The following is a 24,558-nucleotide window of genomic DNA, read 5'->3' on the forward strand; positions in this document are numbered from 1 at the left end:
TATTGTTCTAATAGATATGGTGTTTGGTTGGCAGTATATTTCAAAGTGAGGCTCACCTTCTCTCACTGAAGAATAATTCCACGTCTTTAGACACACCCCATCACCTTGCTCAAGCAGTCACTGAAGGAGAAGAACTACCAGATTTACAAAATTTATCTATTACCTCAGATGGTGATACAGCAAAACTGGCAAATATAACAGTGTTATCAAGGTACTAATTTCATTTAGTTGGATATTAATTGCAAGTTACGATAGCACACCGTCTTTCAGATGAGATGTTTAAGCCATTGGTCCTGTGTGCAATATGACCCATGTGCACGTTCAAGAACGCAGTACAATTTTCTGAAACGAGTATGGATTGTGTCCTGGTGTAATGCCCAATCACCACCAGAAGGACCCCATTGGAAATAGTTCTTCGGACTTTTGTTTGTTATCCGTGGTGTTTAAACCAAAAAAATACATGTAAATAGTAGTTCTCTGAGAAGATACAAAAGAAAATTAAGGCCGCTGTCATCAGCTGTGATGTGTACCTGATCCTAACCATTGATTGTTTTCTACAATTATGATAATTTTATAGGACCTTCACATTATGCAATTCATTAAAAAAGGGAAAAAAAATTGATAATAGGCCTATATGTGATACAATAGTATAATACAGTGTACAAGTAAAAAACTAAACACATTTTGAAGTATTGAAAATAAACTGAAAACTAGCCTATACAGAACAGATATAACCGTGGTATTTTTTAATTAATTTTTTTTTATTGAGACTGTTGAAGTTAATGTAATTTATTTAAATGATTTTGATGATAATATATTGATGTTAATGATACTGATATTGATATGATTGTGATATTTGTGAGGGTGTTGATAATAATGATGTGGATGATAATTATATTAATGACAGGATCCCAGGTTGCTTCCAGTAGATCTGTTTAAATGAGTAGTATTTAAAATTTATTCTGCAAAATATTAATTCAAAAAACTTGATATAATGTATTATTTATAATGTATTTGTATTAATGTATTTAATTTTTCTTTTAGCACACCTCTGTTGGACAATTCACCATTAAAGTCAGAACTTATACCAAAAATTAAAACAGAAACCAAATCCAAGAAAGCTGGTACTCAAAAGAAATCAGCGATCCCAGATCAACAAGCTCTCACATTCCATTCAAAGATAAAATCATCAGGATATTCCCAAACAACAAGGTGGGTATTATCTTTAGAGGAATATGTTTGTACTAAAGGGAGTCCAGTCTTGATGACTCAACTGTACACGTTACCTATAACCTATGTAATGAAATTGAAAATCACCAATATCAAGAAGCACAACAAATCTTTGACCAATATTGTAAAAAATATCTCAATTTGGCTTAGAAAAAAAGATCTATGTAATGAAATTGAAAATCATCAATATCAAGAAGCACAACAAATTTTTGACCAATATTGTAAAAAATATCTCAATTTTGCTTAGAAAAAAAGATCTACATTATACAATTCAATGAATGCCCCATCCCAAAATATTATTTTCTCCTAACGAAATAGTTTTGACTGATGTAATTTTTATATTTTAGGTGTTTAGTGTTTAGGATTATTTTTTTTTCTCTTTAATTTGGTAAATGTTTGTATTGATCGATTTATTATGTTCTGTATATGTTAATTTTTTTAAATAAAATTGTTAAGTGCTGCTGATTTTAAAGTGATTCCAAATAAAATCTGAAATCTGAAATCAGTCCAAATGTTTATCTTGTGTAAGGTCTTGGCACAATGAATGTGACTCGGATTCTCAACCTTGTGGTCTAGAGTTTTAGCCCTTACTATGCAAGATGCTTATGTCCTTGGGCAAGGTACTACTTTATCTGCATTTGTCACTCTCTACCCAGGAGTATAAATGGGTACCAGCATAATGCTGGGAAAATATTAAGCAGACTTGCTGAGAGGAAGAGATGTGATCCTCTCGCAGCATTGCACAATCTGGCAACATATGTGTTAAATTCTAGGTGAAGTCTTTTCACACTTTGATTGACATGTCTAAAGCCCTGTCCAGACTATCAAATTTTATTTGACAAAAACATGTGACATGCCTAAATATGGTCATGGTGACATCAAATCATGACCATATATAGGTAAATCATTTCTATATATGGGCATACAACAGTTTTTTTTGTCAAAGAAAACTTGATAATCTGTACAAGACTTGTTTATTTGAATTAAATTAAGTCTTGTCACTATTCATCAAGTATCCATAATTTGATTTCAAATTCATTACTTTAAACATATAAATTGTGTCTCTTGCGGAAGATATGAATATATTTCTTTGACGTTTCCAGCAATGTGGCCAGGTTTTCTTGTAGCCCTTCACCATTCACTTCCTGTCAGGTATGCTACCTCCTGACAACCCCTGTCTAGAGGACTTGAACAGAGCAATAACATGAAAATACTGCTGAACAAACGTTATCAGGATGGAACTAAAAGGTGTTCAAAGAAATTGTTCCTGTCAGCAGTTTACGTTGCACATTGCAGTTTGAAACTCCATTTCTGTCTAATAAATCTGGTGTGACAGTGCCTTGGCAGGCAATCATAAAGCATGTTTTTCGGAGTTAATGTTACAGTCAAATTACTTTCACCAAGGAGGTGATGTATTCACCTGTCCGTTACCTTGATCATGCAAAAATTAAGGTACGGATCATCATAAAATTTAATAGAATGGTGTATAATAATCTAAGAAAGAGATAAAATATTTTTGGGTCAATTTTTTACCATCGATCATAAGAGAAAATTATAGAATTGCCCATACACAGCCTTTTTATTGTTCAGTATGGAGGTATGAAGCCTATGGTGTGACTGCTCTAGTTTTGTATAAGATATATGTTTTTTTTAAACCAGGTTCACACTAATGTCATTAAACTGTTTTGTATACATTATTGACTTTTTATTGAAAAAAAAGGACATCCCAAATCATTGCTTATATCATATGTGAACATTTATTCTTTCTGAGTGTCTAGTATTGAAAAGATTGTGAATTATAGCCATAGTTGTGAGATTTTCATGTTTTAATTTTCACCTGCAAAAAACAGTTAACCAGGCAACAACAGCCAGAAGGTCATTGCATTACATTGACTCAAGCATTCAATTTAGGTCATCATTTAGAAAAAATGAAGACATGAAGTCGACCTCAAAAATAATACTGTGGTGTCACATACAGTAACTTCCTTTGTGCAGATTTTAGCAAGTTTTATTCATTTGTGTATAAGTTTATTATGGGTATGTTTTTATAGACACTATATAATGCTGTAGATCAGGGATGGGCATAAAAATCGGTTGGAGGGCCAAAGTAAATTTTTGATTTAACACCGAGGGCCGCACCCAAGCTTTGATGTTTCCAGTGAGCTTCCAAAAACCTCCAAGCACTGCTTTTACACCACTTTATTCTCAGTTTTAATGTTACTTTTTACATATGATCGGTGTCGGACCATAAATAAACAAGGTGTTTTCTAGCCAATGTTGCTTGGCGGGCTGCACACATAGGGTTTTTAATTAATTTTCGTCGGCCCCAAAAAAGTCGCTGTCAGGCCGCAGTTAGCCCACCTGTGCTGTAGATGTTAAATTACTGGTATTTTTTTCACAGTTGTGAATATATATAAAAAGATCAACACATTAAAGTCTGGTCTCAGCAGAACTCCGTTTTCAAGAATATTTTTCCCATGTAGCTTCTTTAGTAAATTGTTTTTCTCACTAATAATGTTGAATATTGCCATAGTTTCTCCATGTTTTGTCTTTATTAAATTGTTTTTCTCAGTAATAATGTTAACTTTGCCATTTTCCCCCCTCCCCATGGAGCACATTTAATAGTAAATTGACATTTTAAAAATTTCTGTTATTATATAGGGCACTAACCGAATATTTAACCTCAAGATAACACATTCCTGCTAAATTAATTACTGTATATTTATTATTGGTTGTTGACATCGATCATGAATGCTTTGATTTCTAGATACATTAAATGTGCTAATAAAATCAAGTCATGACGCATTTGTCTAGTCATAGGTGTTAAAGCGGCAAAAAAATTATAATTTTATAACCATCATTATTTGATTAATAAGTTTTTTAAAACTGTGATTCTTAAAGGATATTTATTTTCCTTTTGAAGTATGTTCTGGAGAATATTAATTGATTAAAAATTAATTGCAATCGATTTGTTAAGACCTAAGTGTCTGAGGGATGTATATTAAGAAATCATTGACCTTGGTCTGTTCTTCTTAGTATACATTTATCATAATTGAAGATTTTGATCTGTAGACATAAAAAATTAGTTTCCTTTGCAGACAACATGAGCTAGCAATCCATAGATCATATAGATCATATTCTACGTGTTGATAAACACTCCTTATTCCTTCCTCTGCCAATGCAGTTTTAATTGCACTCTATTTTGCAAAGTCATATTAGACTGTTTCATATTATTAAAGTAATTTCATTGTGTTTACAAGATATATAATTCGGACCAACAATATACAGAGGGAAAAAATGTGGTAAATCGCAGTACAAAATTGTTTTGACTATTAAAGAATCTGGTTCAAAAAATCTGATTTTTTGAACAAAATCTGTAAAGAGTACATTTTTTCCCAATGCCTTTTTATAGAACACCCTTTAGAATATCACAGTGGTCTGTATGGATACTATGCCATGATCTTTTCCTCATTTTCTTTTCACTATTAAAGAGGAGAAATACATAATGATAGTATTAGAATAACTATCAAACTATCATTTGACATTACAAAGATAAGATACTATTGATTTAAGGACCATGTCTGCAATAAACACTTAGATGTTTAGATGATTTATTGCAGTAATATTGTGGAAGTTTCTTTTAGTGGACAGAGCACATTTTTCGTGGGAAAAACACATTTTCTTGGACCTGTTCATATTGGTCAATTGTTGAGTTTGATGTTTGATTTTAACTCCAGAAAGGTTCATTTCATGAACTTTTTTTTTCTTTTTTTTTTTGGCAGACAAGAGTTGTTTTCACCAAAAACAAATAAAGCAAAGGGGAAAGTAACAACCAAGGTTGGATCTGGGGCAAGGTAATTGTTTATTAACCATTTTATTTATTTAAATTTTTAAGTCTTGTATTCCTCTTAATGGCCATATAGTAGAAGAATTTTGTTGATATTTTTAGAGGCTTTTACTGGTAAATAAGATAATCATTTTTATTATTTTAATTGTTGTCATTATTTTAAATGTCATTTTATTCAAAATTATTTATAATTTATATTTCTGATATTTAATAATCTTTTATGTTTTAATGTTTTCCCTTGTAAAATAAGGACTATTATAAAATGTACTGAATCTTCTTTTAACTTATTAACAACATGTATACATTAAATTGTTTTTTTTCCTTTTAAATTTAATGTATTGTAGTATAGTATCATTTTATATAAAAGGACTTTCTTAAAGATAATTCGTATTTTACAATATGATATTTGTATTAATTTGTATTTAATAATAATAAATGTAATGATAATTTAATAATAATGTATTTATCTAAACCATTTTGGTAACCTGTACATGTGTGTTGAAGATGTTTCAGATAAGATTTTTTTTTTGGAATGAATACATATTGTTTTTTGTTCTTTTATCTTTTTTTTTATAAACAACTTAAAGGGCTCTCCAGAAGGCATATCCAGTGGATGCTGATCCTCCATCTAAGCTGAAAGCAAAGGTGGACGTTGCTGAGCATTCTACTCCCATTCATCAGATATCCTTTTCAGGTGAGTATGACACCAGCTATCCTCCAAACAACATTAACAGGAACACCGTAACAACAATTTCATGAATAATTACCTCTCAACAAGACAGTTACCGCCCCGACAAATACCCTGGACAATTACTCCCTGATAAATGTGGAAAATTATCCATGGAAAGTACTACATGGACAATAACCTTTCGGTAAAGTACCCCATGAAAAAAGATAAATACTCCATGGACAATTACCCCAGATAAATACTCCATGGACAATTACCCCAGATAAATACTCCATGGACAATTACCCCAGATAAATACTCCATCTACAATTACCCCCAGATAAATATTTCAAGGACAGTTACCCTCAGATAAATGCTCCATGGACAATTTCCCCTAGATAAATGCTCCATGGAAAATTACCCCCAGATAAGTTCTCCATAGACAATTACCCCCAGATAAATACTCCATAGACAAGTACCCTCAGTAAATACTCCATGGACAATTATCCCCAGATAAATATTCCATGGGAAATTACCCCCAGTTAAATACTCCATGGACAATTTCCCCCAGATAATTGCTCCATGGAAAATTTCCCCCAGATAAATACTCCATGGACAATTACCCCCACTGCCAGATAAATACTCCATGGACAATTACCCCAGATAAATACTCCATGGACAATTATCCCAAGATAAATGCTCCATGGACAATTACCTTTGATGTGTACGGATAGAAAATTCCTTCTGGACAAGTACTCTATTTGAAATTTCTCCCAGACAAGAGGTACTTGCACAGAAATGTTCTCCCAGTCAATGACTTTGTGGAGAATTAACCAGGACAAGTAGTACTCCATGATGCTCCAGATAAATAGGCTTGTAAGTAATTGCCCCAGACAAGTTTCCATTAAATCATTAACCCCCAGACAAGTACCCTTGAAAAATTGACCCCCAAATACTCTGCGGGAAATTTACCCCAGACAACTATCTCATGGACAGTTATTCCCTATACAAGTACTCCACAGACAAATATTCCCATCCAATCACTTCAGACAACCCATAGATAAATATCAACAAAATAACTGCTACAAGGACAATGATCCATAACAAATATAAGAGTGCCCAAACGGTCCATGTCCGGAGTACATATTTGTCTGGGGTTGCTGCCCGGAGGTAGTCAGCTAAAGCCTTCCATGATTCTGCGTCTACCATTGGTAATTAAAACTACTGTACCTTCATTTTGTTTTGCATTGTATAACACATTTGATTGTAAAAACTAGTTTCATATATTTTTGCAGGTGATGGCCAGCATTTAGCATGTGCTTTAGCACGCAAGTGCAGTGTGGTTTTCAAGATGCCTTTGAGTAGTAAAGGAAAATCATTTATTGGTAGGCCTAGATCTGGATTGTTTATAAACACATCTAATTACAGTCACTTACTCTTTTTCAAAGAGTGTACTGTGCACATGGGTCATATTGCACATATGACTAATGACTCAATGTCTCTTTAAAAAGAGTATTTGTGCCCACCTTCCCCACCCCAGAATATTATTAATTTGAACTGGTTAAGTTAACAAGGGATCTCCACATTTCTGCTGACTGAGCTATGCTGCTCTGTGTGTGGGTTTGGATATTGTTTGAAAAAATCCAACTCCAGTGTTTCTCCCATTTGTTGTGCAAGCGTGACAGCTATGCAAATTGCTTCTAAACTCTTTTACAATGGCCTTCTTCCCCCCTCCCCCCTCCATTAAGGAATGTTTCACTGCCATTACACACAGACACATACCTAAATGCATATCTCCTCACACATACAAAATGTATTGGCTTATATAATAAATGCATTTTTTGAAAGGTCATGACAGTGCAGTCAACTGTGTATCCTGGAGCCATAGCAACCAGTATTTGCTGACTGGGTCAGATGACAAGACCGTGAAGTTATGGTTGAAATCTTTATCCGAACCAATTTTAACATTCCAAAATATCAACGAAAAGCAAAAGCAAGAGAAAACAAGTGCAGTCAAAAAAGTATGTCAATAGTTGCACTAGAGATCAAACTATGGTTTCTCAAATGTAAATGTAGTAAATAACCTGTGGCTTGCAGCTTGCTGAATTGCACACAAACATGCAACAACTCATTCTACAACTTTCTTCACCCCTAAGGGTCACATCATGTCCAATCAGCTGCCAAGAGGCGCACTTTCGTTTGTTCCCACGGAACAGCGGCTGAATGGGCCAGTACTTCGGGGTAACCCCCTACTCTTCTCGAAGGATGCAATGTTTTCTTTAAAGTGCTCGGTCCTTTATCCATAGTCAAGTGTGCCGTTTGAACCAGGGGCGGATTGCTGTAAGGGGTCTTTAGACGGTCTTAACCGTTAGCCGGCTATAATCGTGACGTCCCTAACTGGTCTATAATTATAGACCATTGCTATACCGCGGTCTAACCAGTTAGCTGTCTTAAATTTTAAAGCCTACTCGGAGGAGGCTTAAAACAGTCTTAAATCATTTTCATCATGACGTTCTGCTGATAAATTCAACAGTGCAATGGCAAGACCTAGGCCTAGATCGTCAAAGTCGGAGAATCGAACGACTAATACTCCACACACTTCTCAGCGTCTGTAAAAATAGGTGTACGGCGTTTATTTACGTTCATTTCGATACATTTTGCGTGCGTCGAGCACGCATGACGTTGCCCTCAATCTTAAGTTACCAGGGAGTGCTTGTTTGCATTTCAATACTCAAAGCGGTCTTAGAAAAGACTGTTTTATAGCAATGGTCTTTAGTATGACTTTAGTAAGACCGTCTAAGTGATAAAGCCGGCTTTATTCGAGGAGTTGAGACTACTAGTTAAGACCGTTTTATAGCAATCCGCCCCAGCACCGATATTATGACTGTAGGGTGTGGTGCCCCTCCCTTATAACCACTCTGCTATTCAACTCGACTTTATAAATTTGTAATTCAGAAAGTTCACATTTTCATATAGTATCTTAATGGTAAAACTCTATATGCCAAGCATTGCCGTGGAAGCCAAGCTCCCAGAGAACTTTGTTGTTGAGGTCATACTTGCTAAGGTCATCTTTTCTTGTTTCCACCTCCTGCAGGTCAAATCAATGTTCAACAAGGAGATTCGACATGCACAGTTTTATTACATGGACAAGTTTATACTGATTGCATGTGATAAGGCTTTCTATCTTTATAAATACATCATAGATACAAGTGTGGATGATGTCAAAAGGTAAATTATTGGTATCATTATCATCATCAATATCATGATTATCAGGGGCGGATTTAGTGGGGGGGGTATGCCGGCCCCAGTCAGCCTTTTTGGAATGTAAAAAAAAAAAAAAAACAAGAAAGAAAGAAAAAGAAATAATTGCTCTAAAACACCTCAAGTTTATTTTCGGGCCTCTAGAAACTAGAAAACAAAAATTTCATGTGGTATGCACCTGACCCCCTAGTGTAGTGTTGTCTTGGTTGACCCCTCCCCCTAAATTTAAATTTCAGGTAAGTTTGGTGTCATCATCATCATAATTATCTTCATTGTCAGCAATAATAATCATCACTGTCATCTTTATTCAAACTGTACAGTTGTGGTTTGAATAAATATGCTATGTTTTACTGCTCATATAAATTATTTATTATCATTTTCATTTTTTATTCAATTTACCAATTATAATAATTTTATTTGAGATTTAATCTTGTATTGTGGAGTGAAAATCTTTAAATTTTGTTATCTCTTTTTTGAAAAATTAAGTAGTGCATTTCTTTGACCACAAACTCAAGTGCATCTGATTTTACACATCAAAAAGTATTTACTGCCCTCTATACTTACCATATGCTTTTAACTTGTTAATTTAATACAGATGCATCTTGCATGCCCTTGCAAGTGGTATTCCAGCATGTTTATATGATAGATTATCTGCTTATCTGCATTTATACTACATTCATCCTTCTGTGGATAGTAAAATGTCATGTCAACATCTTGATCCTACCATCCTTGTGATTGGCTGGGATGCTTTTTTGGATAGACACTAAGTTGCTGATCATTAAAACGTACTGAATCTCATGCCTGTCTCATTAAGAATAGAGTCTGTTAGTAGGAAATTAAGACATTATTACATCAACAATCGTAAAATTACCCTGGCTTCCTGTTCCTCTACTCTCCAATGAGAAAATTGCCCTGACATTCAAATCCCTCAATCAATCCTCACCTCTCTAAGTGTCTGACGTAGTGTCTAAACTCAATCTGGATTATGCTTAGTTGACCAGCGTGTTGCTGGACAACGGTCGCGTGACCAGTGGGGATTCAGAGCACATCAAACTGCTGCTACAAAAAACTTGAGTAAACCCTGCCGGGACTGTAGCTATCTTTAAATTAATACTCAAGTAGCACTACGTTGACAGTTATTACATTGGAAACTTATTTGCTGCTTCTGGGTTTTTATTTTCAATTTTCTTTTATTTGATTCAATGCTTCAAGTATAGAAGTTTTTTCAATATTAATATTATTGTTGCTTGAAACAAACCATCAAAATAGAAATGATGTTGAACAATAGAAAAGAAGATAAAAAGTTGTAATTGTTATCATTAAATTACATGAATCGATGTTTGCCCTACCTGATGTGATATAGTACTGAATGCTTAGTACGTTCCCAAATGCGTGCAAAAAGAATCTTGCAAGTATTTGAGGGTGGGAATTAAACCCATGACCTCCAGATAACTAGGCTGGTGTCTTAACCACTCGACCACCAAGCTTGCGCTTATGGACTAGTGAAAAATCCTATCCCCAAGTAGCAGCAGGTACTAAATTGATGTTTGCCCTACCCGATGTGTATTGAATGCTCAGTACGTTCCCAAATGCTTGCGAAAATATTATCACAATTGATTTGGGTGGAATAAGCATGTAAATATTGATAAAATAGTCGAGAAAGGGGCTACCTATTACGTGTATTATATTTTATATGATTCATATATTGGAAGTTTCAGCACAAATATTATCTTTGTCCAACTAATAGAAATTCATTTCCCTTGTGATTGCTACATGCCTGTTATTCTTATAATTCCCAATGTTGTGCAGCAATTAATATTCATTTTTGTTATCTAAATAATTCAAAGAAAGTAGGAAACATGATTTCTGTTGTTAAATTGCTTATATTTAGCGAGGAAATTCAATATTGTAACAAATATGATGATTCTTATGACATTTGCGATTCAAAATACAGAAAGTGAAAACAAATTTAGCTTGTAATTTTGATAATAGTTCTTTAAGAGGCAACAAGGTGAAGGTTGGATGACCATTACAGAAGATTATCTCATTAAGCTGAAGTTTGTTTTTCATTTAGGCAACTTGTAACATAATTCTCCAGTGGTTAAGATGTATAAACAAAGTAATATTCACATGCAAACATATCAACAATACAGTAGCCAGGTTGGCATTCAGTTTATGGCCTGTAGGGAGTTCATCTTCTCCATTTAAACCAGACAGATGTTCCTTGCTCCGTCTCTGTCTATCCTGGATTTATGGTCAAATCCATTTTGTGCGTCATGTTGTGACTAAAGCCCTGTCCAGACTATCAAATTTCATTTGTCAAAAACATTTGACATGCCTAAATATGGCCATGATGACATCACATCATGACCATATATAGGCATATTATGACTATATATGGGCATATGACAGTTTTTTGTCACAGAAAATTTGTTAATGTGGACAAAACTTAAAGCTGTGTTTACATTGGATTAATTTTGTCCTTGATAATAAGTATAATTCTACTATTGTTGAATGGTACCGCTGCCGTGGCGGATGCAGGATTTGGTGGCTGTCTCTTATACACATCTCACATCAAAAAGTATTTACTGCCCTCTATACTTACCATATGCTTTTAACTTGTTAATTTAATACAGATGCATCTTGCATGCCCTTGCAAGTGGTATTCCAGCATGTTTATATGATAGATTATCTGCTTATCTGCATTTATACTACATTCATCCTTCTGTGGATAGTAAAATGTCAACATCTTGATCCTACCATCCTTGTGATTGGCTGGGATGCTTTTTTGGATAGACACACTTGCTGATCATTAAAACGTACTGAATCTCATGCCTGTCTCATTAAGAATAGGGTCTGTTAGTAGGAAATTAAGACATTATTACATCAACAATCGTAAAATTACCCTGGCTTCCTGTTCCTCTACTCTCCAATGAGAAAATTGCCCTGACATTCAAATCCCTCAATCAATCCTCACCTCTCTAAGTGTCTGACGTAGTGTCTAAACTCAATCTGGATTATGCTTAGTTGACCAGCGTGTTGCTGGACAACGGTCGCGTGACCAGTGGGGATTCAGAGCACATCAAACTGCTGCTAATATGGGCATACAACAGTTTTTTGTCAAAGAAAATTAGTTAATGTGGACAAAACTTAAAGCTGTGTTTACATTGGGTTAATTTTGACCATGATAATAAGTATAACTCTACTATTTTTGAATGGTACTGCTGCTTGGGCCGAAGGAGGATTTGGGGGTAGGAGGTGGGTGAGAATGCACACCACCTCAACCCCAACATGGTTAGGGCCAAGGTGTGAACATTTTGAGGATATGGACCATAAGGTGCCTGCAAATTGTGCTCTCATACTTTTAAAATCTTACTAGTACTATGTTTTTAATGATAAAAATAATAAATCAACAATACAATAGTTATTTTTCTTAAACTTTCCTTTGTATTTATTAGTGTTTATATTTATCCAGTTATCCACTTTTACTTGTGGGGGGTGGGGTGGTGAGGAGAGAGTGAACCGTAGATGAAGTGCCTTAATCTAAGGACATTTACAATTCACAGTGGAGGTTCGAACATCTGAATTTTTGGTTGAGAGTCTGAATCTCTGTTCAGATCAGAATTTCTTCCGGTCAAAAGAGCAGGTATATAGGTTACTTTAATAATCAAACTTTTTACAACAGTGCCCTCTATCTGCATTTTACAACTTTTCACCATTTTTCTGTTACTTATTATATTTTTGCAGTTTATTTACATAAGCTTATTAAAGTTTTCAGTAAATAAACTTTTATTTATATGCTGATGACTTTTATAAAATTAAACTCAATACAATGAGAAAAAAAAAAAATCGCTATCAAATTAAAAAAAAAAATGGAATTTGCAATATACGGTATCCTGCTGCTTTTTTTCACAACTTTAAAACAATTACTTTCATGATGACAATTATTTAGTTATTGTACAAGCTACAATCTTTGACTTAATTTTATATTACTACCCTAGGAATTTCTTTTATGTACACTAAGTTAGCTTGATAAGCCCATTGTAATTGTTTGAGCTATATTGTTTATCCATAATACCTCAGTGATTTCGATACAACGACACATATACAACCATGGGCAGAAGTAAACCTTTTCCACCATAAGCCTTTACATCCAGACAATTTCTTTTTTATTCAAAACACTTGTTGCAGACAAGAAACACTTTCACCTTTGTCCGCATTTCGAAAGCGTATCTTTACATAAAGATAGTGTTTTATTTTTAAATCATAGATTAGTTCACGCTGTTGTAGAACATTTTTCATTGAATATTTCTCTATGCTTGTGCTTAAAATCCTGTGCTGATTGGGTTAATTCAATTTGAAACACAATACAAATGGGAGTTTCTCTAATGGAAACACTCTATATCTCATGTACCTGTACTTTTGCTTTCCAATTTTTTTTTCTCTGCAAGGTGAACTGCTGGTCATGTCCATATTCTTATCCTGTTATGTATTCCATTCACCACCTGAGTGTAGGAAATGTAGTCCCAATTGTAGTACAGTAGTTTCTTAGGGTGGTAGGTAATTATACTGATAGTACATTTCAAGTGCGAATTCTTTAAGGTTGTCACGATAAATGGAGATTACAAATAAAATAATCAACCACAATTTGTCTTCGTACCTTATCTGTTATTGGTCAGCGGGCGTGAATATTGCTGACTGTGGAAAATTCATTGCTGCATACAATTCATGCATTTAGTTATAAGGTAAATATTCAAGAACTATATTACAAAATATAAAAATTATGTTTTCCAAGCAGTGTGAATTTTTATCACAGCAGTTTTTTTTTTTAAAGAAATGGTAATCTTTGGTTAAGGTAACCGTAAAGACTAGGATGCTTCGGCATAAACAGTTCAGTAATTGTTAAATTTGGTATATTTATTGTGAGGAATATAATAACAAATTTTTAGTTGCCAATTTTAGGGTGGCATCTGGTGTGATAAAAACAAATTAATTTTTTTTTCTTAAATTTTCATTTTTGCATGTTGGCAGGTATGCTAACACTAAGTCCAAAAATAAAATTTTTTATTCAAATTATTATTTTTTGGTCGGCATTGGGTTCACAAAACAAGTGTTGGGTTCACAAAGCAAGGTCTTAAATTTAGTATTAACATATTGGGAACAGTTGTTACCTTTTCATTGAGATTTTTGTATTCATTTATGTGCTGAGAATTTGATTTTGATGATAGATGAATTTTACAACCACATCAGCTATTTTCATAATTGGTTTATAATGTTTCCGTGATCCATCATAACTTGAAGATATGACAAAGTGTCTGACGTAAATAAATGACATATGTGATTTCTCCCTGAAAAAAAGGCCTTATACTTTTCCACGACTTCCGTGAAATTTTACCAGTTTCTTCCAATTATTAAAACCCACATTGACGAAAGTCCGGTGGTATTTTTCTGAACGTCAACCTCAAAAAGAGCATGGTACAACAACCTCTCATTGCATTTGGCCACTAGTGACTCATTTGCATATGTGTATGAATACAAGCATGTGTCGTTTTTTTTGAAGTTCGGAAATTGGTTTCGAAGTTCATCAAAGTTCTTTTGCCAGTAATCATTAGATTAGTAGATACTGTCTTAGAAAAAAAAACCTACTATTCTACTATAATCAATAATGAGTTGTGTAATGGGAAAAAACCTTAAACTTCAGGCCAGGGAAGGGGAAAAATTAATGAGAAATATATAAAATTCCATTTTAAGAGGATGTTATAATGTAGCTACATGGTTAAAATTGCATTGTAACCACCAGTACGGTGGTGGTGCCAGTGGGGGCAGGGGGCATTTGCTTCTCCTTCAGACAGGCCTTGACACCCCTTTGTCCAACGCCACAATGAGGTCTTCGGAGCAAAAATTTAAAATAATAATTTGCCTATCCAAATAATGTTATTTTGATTGCCAATACATAATATTGTGGTCTAAAAGTACAATCCCCCCCCCCCCCAAATCCCTGTTTGATAGTGAATAACATTTTGTCCCGCCGGATCCTCTGTCGTCAAATTTCTGTAGCCACAGAATTCACTGAATTCAGAACAGGTGTCAAGACAAGAAAAATGGATGCAAATATAGTAACTAATTACATGTTTTGGTGATTCTCTCACAAGTCTTTTTTTTTTTTTTGCGGAAACATAATTTTGCCAAATTGCCAAGTTCATTTGCTCAATCAAAATATATTGTTTTCTTTATATATTTTTTTATAGTCTTCCCTAAAGATATCAAATTAAAATTACTCACCCTAATGTAAGATTCAAGGAAGGAGCGTTCACGTCGCAGCCCTGTTCCTACGAATCGTTTCATCACTATACAAAAAATATCAAGCATGTGTATGTATTTAGAACTAAATCAACATGGCTACACAGAGAATAGACTCGATAAGAAGACCCTAATGTTTCAGTTCTTGATGAGTATATTTTGTAAATATGAAATTGTGTTTTTATTGTATCTTTTGTAGTTTGAATTGGATAATAGCCGTAGATTGCTTTTATAATAATAAAACTCTTGAATCTTGGAACTTTTTCGTGAAAAAATTGCCCATGATTAAATTTAATATTTATTTTAATTTTTCCTCAAGTCACAGGAATCTAATGGAATTCGAGATTTCCATAATGCACCCATGTGAACAAACAAAAATACTCCTGAAACCAACCTATCTCCAGCAAATTTGTGATATTTGCATGTTTTGACTACTGTGTTTATAATCAAATGTTTCTCAGAAGTCAGCTGCTGATGGGTATCATCATGCACAACAAAAATTAGATCTGTTATGAAAGTTCATTAACCTAGATTTCCCGGTTTTATTTGAGTTGGGACAGTGTCATAACACATTCTCAGGTAAAATCGATTAAAATGGAACTTAGGTTCTACTCCTGAATCTTGCCAGGGCCCGCTCGGCCTTCTGACCCCTAGCATAAGTAGGTCAAATCAAGCAATTTATTCCCCCTTCATGCTATTAGAATCTTTGACACTAATTCCACTGATCAGATGGTAAATAATAATGTTGAGTAGTAATCTGTTTATGAGAAATTTCCTGTCTGTTTTTCAAGACGAATATTAGACAAATTCTCAATGAAAGGTGGTTGTACTGTATTTCTTTGAATACTAGTGAATGCTCATTACTTTGATGGGGCATAAAGAAACTAGCTGATTTTGTGATAATGTTGAATCGTGATGTATTTTTACAGAATCATGTTTAAAATCATTTAAAACATTAAACTCCTGTTAAAATTCTCATGTATTACTAATAATCATTCTATTGCGACACATTAATTTTGTAGCTAGAAATTTATTGGCACGCCAACAAGCTTTGAATTTTATTTAGTGTTTTGGCGTGTTGCCAATGTAAAAGTTATCTGTTTTGTGTGTATAGGTTGATGCAGAATTAATGATTAAATATTTTATGAATTATCAGACCTTTAGTCATTACTTTGGCCTCAGCTTTTCAACCACTTTCCATAAACAATTTTTGCGTCTAGTCAATGACTACTTGTGCCTTTGAATTCAGTGACATTGCCTATAGAGTACAGTGTTACGTCACGATACCATGTGGTACTACTCCGTTGCTATCGTTGAAAATGCGTTCAACCCGATCCCATTTTCGCCACTAACAAACCATTGATCCCAATAACGTAATTATTAAGATGTTGTATCTTACTTTTTTCTTTTTTATCAATTTTAATTGATGATTAAATGTGTGCTCGATAACTAATATAATGCGAGCTTTTGTGTTTTTAGTACATTTTGGTGGTAAAATATTAGATTTTAAAATGCCTATTCCAGAAAGCCTATGCAGTCATTCAGGCTTAATGAATGGTAACCTACGTCCGTTGACAACAGAGGGCGCCGCCTGGCATTGTGATGACACGACTGTGGTCCTCTATAGTAGTGCCCTTTAGCGTTGATTATTTTCCAGTGATTTTTCATTTCGAGGACATAGATATTTATCTGTTGATAGATCAAGCTGCTAGCAGGGATTTTAGGTTTTGGTGTAAATAATAGATAAATATGATAAGTACTGTAACAGTAAATTTTGATGGGTTTACGGTACCATTAGCTGGACATTTGGAAATTAAAACAGTTTCTATTTCTGATTCAAAATAACTATTTAATGCCTATTTTCTTCAATGAAACTCAACATTTTCATACAAACATAGATCCTATTGGGATATATATGATCTGCAATACAAAAAATGGTGTTTGGGCTAATTCATGACAACGTTAAATTGAGTTTAAAAATTTATTGTTTTTGAGGAGGAGAAATACAGTATGTGGTGATGTATAAGTGGGCATGGAGGAGACGTGTACTAAGTGTTAGCGGTAAACAAGGTTTTTTTTCTCATGATCAAACTGCACTCCCATAAGCCCCATATTGGGACTTAGTTTATGTAGAGCATCTTGTGTGTGTACTAGAAGTTGTATAGGCATTTATAATGTGCCTCTTCCTTGTGGTTATAAAGTGCAGTTCTTTTTCCTGGTTATTGGGATCTCCATGCTTTAAGTGTTGCTGCTGGTAATCAGTGCAGGAGCAGGCAACCCCACCAGGTACCCATTTATACTCCTGGGTGGAGAGAAGCAATGCAGATAAAGTGCCTTGCTCAAGGACACAAGCGAAATGCACAGCGAGGATTGAAACCCCGACTCGAGGTTGGGAAACTAAACCGTTCCAGCTGCGCCAAACCGCTTTCACATTTTATGTTTGTGTTTTGAAGGGATTGCAACTTAGAAAAGTGTTTATCGTCATGAACAATCCACCTTTAGGGTAGGGTGCAGTTTCTAGAAGTAAGAGAAATGATAAGTATATGTTAGTTATCACTAAACGAAAAATAATATCAAACGGCATTGACCTATATAATGCATCTGGTGTGCTGAGAATTGGTATTGAATAGTCTCTAGTACCCCGTAGTGTCAAAAACTTTAGCGGTCCCCCAGCGCCCCTCGTTTAGTTACTGGAATGAAGAGCTATGATGAATCCCAGTCTGCCCTGGCCTGTATTACTCAGGTGTATTTTTAGATAATGGGAAGTACAACTGTCTAGACCTCTCACTACTTTACCTTTGTTTGCCAAGGCTGTAACACTCACGATATTGTCATGGTCATTTCCATTCTATTTTTAAGTGGACTGTTGATATTTACTTCCTATGCCTACCTGCAGCATGATATGATTTTGACAGCCACTACCGATTCAATGTCTGTGTCCAATGGCAATTTGCAATGTCATCCTTTTTTCAGAAATGTCCTCTCACTTTTTAGGTTTTTGATGAGACAGATAACCAGCTCTGTCAGCAAAGCAGGTAGAAATTAAGATTATCTTATTTTTAAAGCACAGTTTTTAAACCAACTTGTGCTTTACAACCACCAAAACACACTACGTTTCATCATCATGATTATATATTGTATCACATCATTTTTTGTATTGGTCTTTCTAGTTTTGCCAAGATCATTTTGTCTTCTGCATTCTCCTAAGGGTATAAAAAAAAATATGAACTACAAAACTGTTTGTCATTGATAAATGTCCCCAATGCATTATGGGAAGCATTTAAATTTCTATGCAACTTTCATCTGCCTGTCTTGGCTTCTGAGATTTTCTGAATTTATTTGCACTGTCCTGATGGATATATTCAAATTAAAGATTTTTTTTTTCTTATTTTTCTCAATATAAAGTTGCAGTTCTATAAAGCTAAGCAAAATTAAGAGACTATATCTTTAAGGCCTTGGTAATCAATAAAAATTTACTTTGATAAGTTGAAATGATTAATTATTATATTAAATCTGTCTTGCTGTACAATTCATTGGTTAAAATATTTATTGTTGCGTGATGGTTTTTGGAAATAGAAATTGATTCAAGGTAACAAAATGCCACTTTGTCCGTAGTGTCTTCATTTTTTCCTTAGTTTTTTGTATCCATATATTTATTTTTTGTTACAAAATCTTATGGTAAAGGATTGTGATTGTTCATGTGGTCTGTGATAGCTGATGTAAACTTTCTAGAAGATATTTACGTCCGCCAAAGGAGGTTGTATCCACATAATATTTGAAGAAAGAGGTGATTAAGTTTTCGGGGAATAAATTGTCAAAGGATAAGGTCAATTTCATAGAAATTTGATTTTTTTACCTCCCAGCATAAAAATAATTAATTGGAATTGCCCATCATTGCGAGTCGAATGGCAGAGAGGTTAGCAGGGGCGCTGCAACCTACAGCCATAATATCGGCGCTAGTGCGAACAGCACGCTCGTCTATGGTTCTGGTGGTAGAACAAGTCTTCTCGGATAAGGACTAGAAACCGTAGGCCTAGTGTTTACAATGGCTTGCATGCACTTTAAAGAACCCAGTACATCATTCACGACGAGTAGGGGGATACCCCAGTGTATTGGTACAGACAGCCCCTGTGGTGGACGATGAGAGTTGCTAGTACCGGGTAACCGGTTAGCACAGACACGTTTTTCTTATGTTCATGAAATCTGATTTTGAATGGTTTCTCTGTTTTACCACTCTGTACTCTTGGCAATTTTTTAATGTACTGCTGTCACACTGTATAAATCAAGATTAAGAATGTTGAAAACAACATTTCATGTATCCAGTAACTTTCAGCCAATCAGAGAATGAGTAAGATCAGTATGGTTACTGTAATAAATTGATTGACAGGGTTAATTGTGTCCAGCTACTTTGTCATAATTGATCGGAACTGCCATTTCCTTAGATATTATTGGTAATATTAGCAGTTTGTTCTCCTGACACTTAACTGTCTGCTATCAATGTAAATTCAATTTGATCGAACTTAAATGAACACTTTAGGGAGGTTCTGTGGGAATGGTACCAATTTGTTAAAATGATATAAAGTTTGTTGTTTGTTTATATAAATTGAAACATGCAATGTGAATATATGTTACAAATTTTGCAAATTAGCACCAGGTACCTGTAACTGAACCACCTGGTTATAGCTGATAATTCTTACTTTCAGGAAATAAAAAAAATTGTACAGTATTTTATGAATACTAATATGAAAAAGGATATATTAAAGTGGGCACGCTAAAAATGTTCAGGTAATGACAGTTATATTATCTATATCCTTACATTATAACACAGTTTTATGTCACATTTATTTATGTGTGTTTGTGCATATAATGTGTGTATAAATTATAAACAATATAAATAATACAATAAAATAATTCAAATATGTCAAACATTTTACATCCTGTACCTCCCTTGCATCTTGTATAAATGACATTAAAAGACAAAATGATGAATTTGGAAGAAAAAAATGCTTGTAACATTAAAAAACAAATTATGATTATAAAAACAAAATATGTGCAAATGAATTACAACGGTAATAGTTCTTGGAAGAATTTCATTTAGTCTTTAGTTGATTTACTATATAATATTATTTCTTTAATACATTAGAATAAACATTTGAAACTACAGTAATACTGTTTGTAAGTTTCTTTGAAACTAATAAACAACCAAAGGCAACATATTTGTCTTGCCATTATACACCCACTGTCTTTTCTCTCCTCTTTTTAACCTCTCCTTCTCCTTAAATATTGTTTATCAATTTTATGTTTCATGCTGTCTGGCATGTAGAGGTACATCTCCTGTTTGTTTGTTCGTAGCGTTTCCTCATTCTAAATCCATGCTTGCCACGATGTCTCTATAGCATTTATGTGATTCGCTCTAGAACGCGTTTGTCACCCGTAAACTGATGTTAATGGGTATGGGAGGACTTGCCTTCCTGTTATTCAAAGTTACATTTTAAGAATATTAAATTTTAACATGTTATAATGCTTTTCGATGATTGAAATGATTGTTAATTTTTTTGGCAGTTTAATGTACATTTTTTATAAGCATACTTTTTTAAAGTTGTGTTTGCTGTTCGATGCTCTAGTGTATAGAAATGAGGAAATGTTTTATTTATAATTTAAAAACAGACATAAGCCATACCTGCATTTATTATGATCATGCATGTGCATTTCATTTGATATTGTATTGTGTAGAGTCCTATATTCTAACTAGCAGTTTATTATTACTTCTATTAATAACATCAGTATTTTCATTATCATTATGTTTATTATAATGCCAAAGATTTTTGTAGTGCCAATTCCATATCAATGATGAAAGGCGCTAAGTATTATTAACCCTGGTCACTGGGTAACATGCAATAACAAACCAACACAAAGTGCAACCTCTGTTCCCTGGGGAGTATACCTAGTTGTGTGTGCATACTCATCGCACAAAACTAGTACTATTAATACCATAACATTCTACCTGGTACCCATTTATACTATGCTCTAGGGTACAGAGAGGCAAACGTAGATAGAGTGCCTTGCCCAAGGGCATAAGCGACTTGCGACTTGCAGTTGGGATTTAAAGCCAGAAGTGATGCCCTAACTGCTTCTATTTTATATATAAATTTCTTCTGGCTGGATACTTGTTTTCTCCTATATGTTGTAATGGATCTTATAAGAAATGTTTTTGGTACTAGCTTCGGTAGCCTATTATTTGAATAAATGCCCCTATAGAGCCTTATTTGGATTAAATTCCCCTTGAATGAAGTCTTCATTATCACAAAGTCACATTTTGACGATAAATATGTGTTGTAGTTCCACATATACTGTTAAATTAAGGGGCGTTTGAGTACATTATTATAATAGTATATTATTATAATAGTATATTATTATAATAGTATATTATTATTAAGGGGCATTTGAGTATATTGTTATAATGTTATTGCTATTTTTATACATCATTATAATAATTAATAATTATTATAAAGAAAATATTTGTAATAAACATCAGGCTCTACAAAAAATTAAATTATTTCTGTTGTGTATCTCAAGATTATATTAAATTCTAGTAGTCTAGCCAATGACAGGATGCAAAAAGCTCCTGAGTGGTTGGTAGTTATGATTTAACTCCATTTGAGACCTCATTTTTGACATTGTTTACACTAAGACCTATTTTTTAAAACAAAAATAATAAAATAAAGCCCCAAAATCTTTCACAGAGGATTTATTTGATTTGATTGATTAGTCGTCAATTATGTAATTTGATGAAATGAAAGAAAAAGTGTAAACTTTGTGTTTTTTCCCTATTTTTTAGGTATCAAAGTCATTCTCATTATAAGTTGGTGAACTCGTACAGCTTAGCACAGGGACAGCAGCTGTCGGCTCTAAGCGCCATCAACTCTTTCTACTCTTGTATCCTTTGCTCATGGTTTGTATTTATTTACACTTCTGAAATAATTTGATAGCCAATTGCTCTGCTTTCCAGCCTGTGAAGTATAGAATGCCAAAAGCAACATCAGTGATGAAAGCAAAAAAAAAATTGATTTTTTAAATATATTCAGAAAAAATAATATGTCACTATTTGCAGATAGTATAGATCACTATTGTTAAGACCATGACCCACTGTGGTAAATTATTGTGGAAATCTTCTAATAAAACAAACGATGAAGTATTACCATGTGAGCTTTCTGTGGTTAAACATATTTTTTGTAAAATTGTCTGTCGAAATCATGTGATGACTTGTTAGTGATTCTACTTGGGGGTTTTAGATATTCCATATGTAATAATAATTACTTAATTACTGTATGGAAAAACACTGCACTGTTATATATTAGGTACATTAGGATTTGTGTGTTTGATTAGCCCTATCCAAAAGATTATTAATGATAATAATTATGCCATTTTGTAAGGTGTGCATATCCTACTCAGAGAGCTGATCGCGGTGCTATTTCCACCTTTCCAGACTTTTCTGCATTTTCTTTTTTATTTATTTATTTTTAAATATTTTTATATATATTTTACTTATGGAATAAAATATACTGTATTGTCACAGTAAATTAATAGGAAAACTGCCTAAATTCAGTAGAATGTTAAATTTATTACACTTAGAAGCAAGAGAAGCTTATTTCTGGTTGTATATAAAGCATAATTTTCTGAGAAGGGTCAACAACCCCCTCCACTTTTCCTTTTATTTTTGTCTCTTAGCATTAGGAAAATTAAATACCCTTATTTCAAAAACTCTATCTGCCCCTGCTTGTAATAATCAGCTAGAGAATATTTTGTGGTTGTATGATCCATTAAAGTACTATATAATATTTTGTAATACTTTCTAAGAAATATATTTCTGTAGGCGGGCTATACGTCCGTGTATAGTCTAACCGGAATCGTGACTTCCTTCTGGAGGATTATTTTATCTTGTCACAGGTGCATCAATCAGGTGACATTGGTTTGAAGTGTCCTGAAACGTAAATATTCCAGTAACAATTTTATTTCCTGTGATTTTAATTAGATTATCGTCTCATAATTTGTTCTTTTAAGTAGTGAATGTAAATTCCCCTGAATTTAGTTTATTTATGACATTTTTATTAGATTGTTAATTAACCAATCATAATTTACACTCACACATTCTAGTAAATACATTCCTATTTTATTAGCTAATATTAATTAGTGATAATAATATCTTACATTTCTGTGGGCATTAAGTTTCAAACTAAACAATGATCAAAGGCAATGTCATTACCCCTGTTTATCAGATATCATTGGTAAACAGACACAAAATGCAACAGTCTCTGCTCCCTGGGGTATTCCTTACTCGTGTGACCGTACATAACATACAAAACTAATACGTTCAATGTCACAGCATCCTGCTACGTACCCAAATTGTGCTACTGGGTAGAGGGAGGCAAATGTATGTAAAGTGCCTTGCCCAAGGACACAGGGGAAATGCACAGTAAGGGATTTTAAAAACCTTGAGAAGTACAACCACTCTGCCAAACGTTCCCACGTTAAACCAGTAGAGAAGAAAATACAATATAATAATATGTTATAGTGAACAAAACTTGTGCATGTTCACAGTAACAGATAGCATGAGCACGCCCTCTCGGATTCTATTGCTTGCTTGTAAAGAGTGCACATTGGCCCCTTTGCTAAAGGTGAAGGGCTGCGACTCCATTCAAGTAGCCTTTACCTTACTCTGCTGTTGTGAGCCTTTCTCACTTACGAATGTCATTTATCTACCATGAATTCCATTAAATAAGTCAAAATTTTTTTATCTTAAGCAAGGTATTTTCTTATCTTTTTGAAAAGACAATTTTTTTTTTTTTTTTTGGTGTGGTATGGTTGATAAGTCTGATTTGAGCAATTTCATGGGTCTGAGCCAAGTTTACGATGATTTTTTTTTTTATCAAACAGGTTTCATAAATCCTTCCCCAGAGCCTTAAGCTACTTCATGGTATCTGGTACAACACTTTCGCAGACAGATGATGTTAGGCATTTTGACCTTGAGGTCGGGGCGTTAAATCTTATGTCAATGTTATGGGGGTTACAAGGAGTAATTGTACTACAGTATGTATAGTAACTGTTCATGTATCTTCATTTATGCTTAGCATAATTATTATACATTAAACAGTACTTCAAACATTTAATAAGTTGTGTGTGCCTAAAATATTAATAATAACCTTTTAAATCAAATAGAAACAGTTCTACCGTTTCTTTCATTTGTTATGTCACA

General features: G+C 33.9%; 1 protein-coding gene across 1 annotated transcript in view; it reads left to right on the plus strand.

Annotated features, from left to right (window-relative positions):
• The window catches only part of LOC117104335 (WD repeat-containing protein 27-like), a 58,268-nt gene that overhangs the window by 6,577 nt on the left and 27,133 nt on the right, over positions 1 to 24,558 (plus strand). The window contains exons 12-19 of the mRNA XM_033245152.1: positions 15 to 211; positions 1,045 to 1,212; positions 5,013 to 5,084; positions 5,665 to 5,771; positions 7,040 to 7,129; positions 7,593 to 7,765; positions 8,839 to 8,972; positions 22,144 to 22,241. Coding sequence (XP_033101043.1) covers positions 15 to 211; positions 1,045 to 1,212; positions 5,013 to 5,084; positions 5,665 to 5,771; positions 7,040 to 7,129; positions 7,593 to 7,765; positions 8,839 to 8,972; positions 22,144 to 22,241 — 1,039 coding nt within the window. The remainder of the gene's footprint in view (positions 1 to 14; positions 212 to 1,044; positions 1,213 to 5,012; positions 5,085 to 5,664; positions 5,772 to 7,039; positions 7,130 to 7,592; positions 7,766 to 8,838; positions 8,973 to 22,143; positions 22,242 to 24,558) is intronic.

This window comes from Anneissia japonica, unplaced genomic scaffold (genome assembly GCF_011630105.1).
Source record: "Anneissia japonica isolate Jap-2015-1 unplaced genomic scaffold, ASM1163010v1 scaffold4536_len1192065_cov207, whole genome shotgun sequence".
In the NCBI taxonomy this organism is placed as follows: Eukaryota; Metazoa; Echinodermata; class Crinoidea; order Comatulida; family Comatulidae; genus Anneissia; species Anneissia japonica.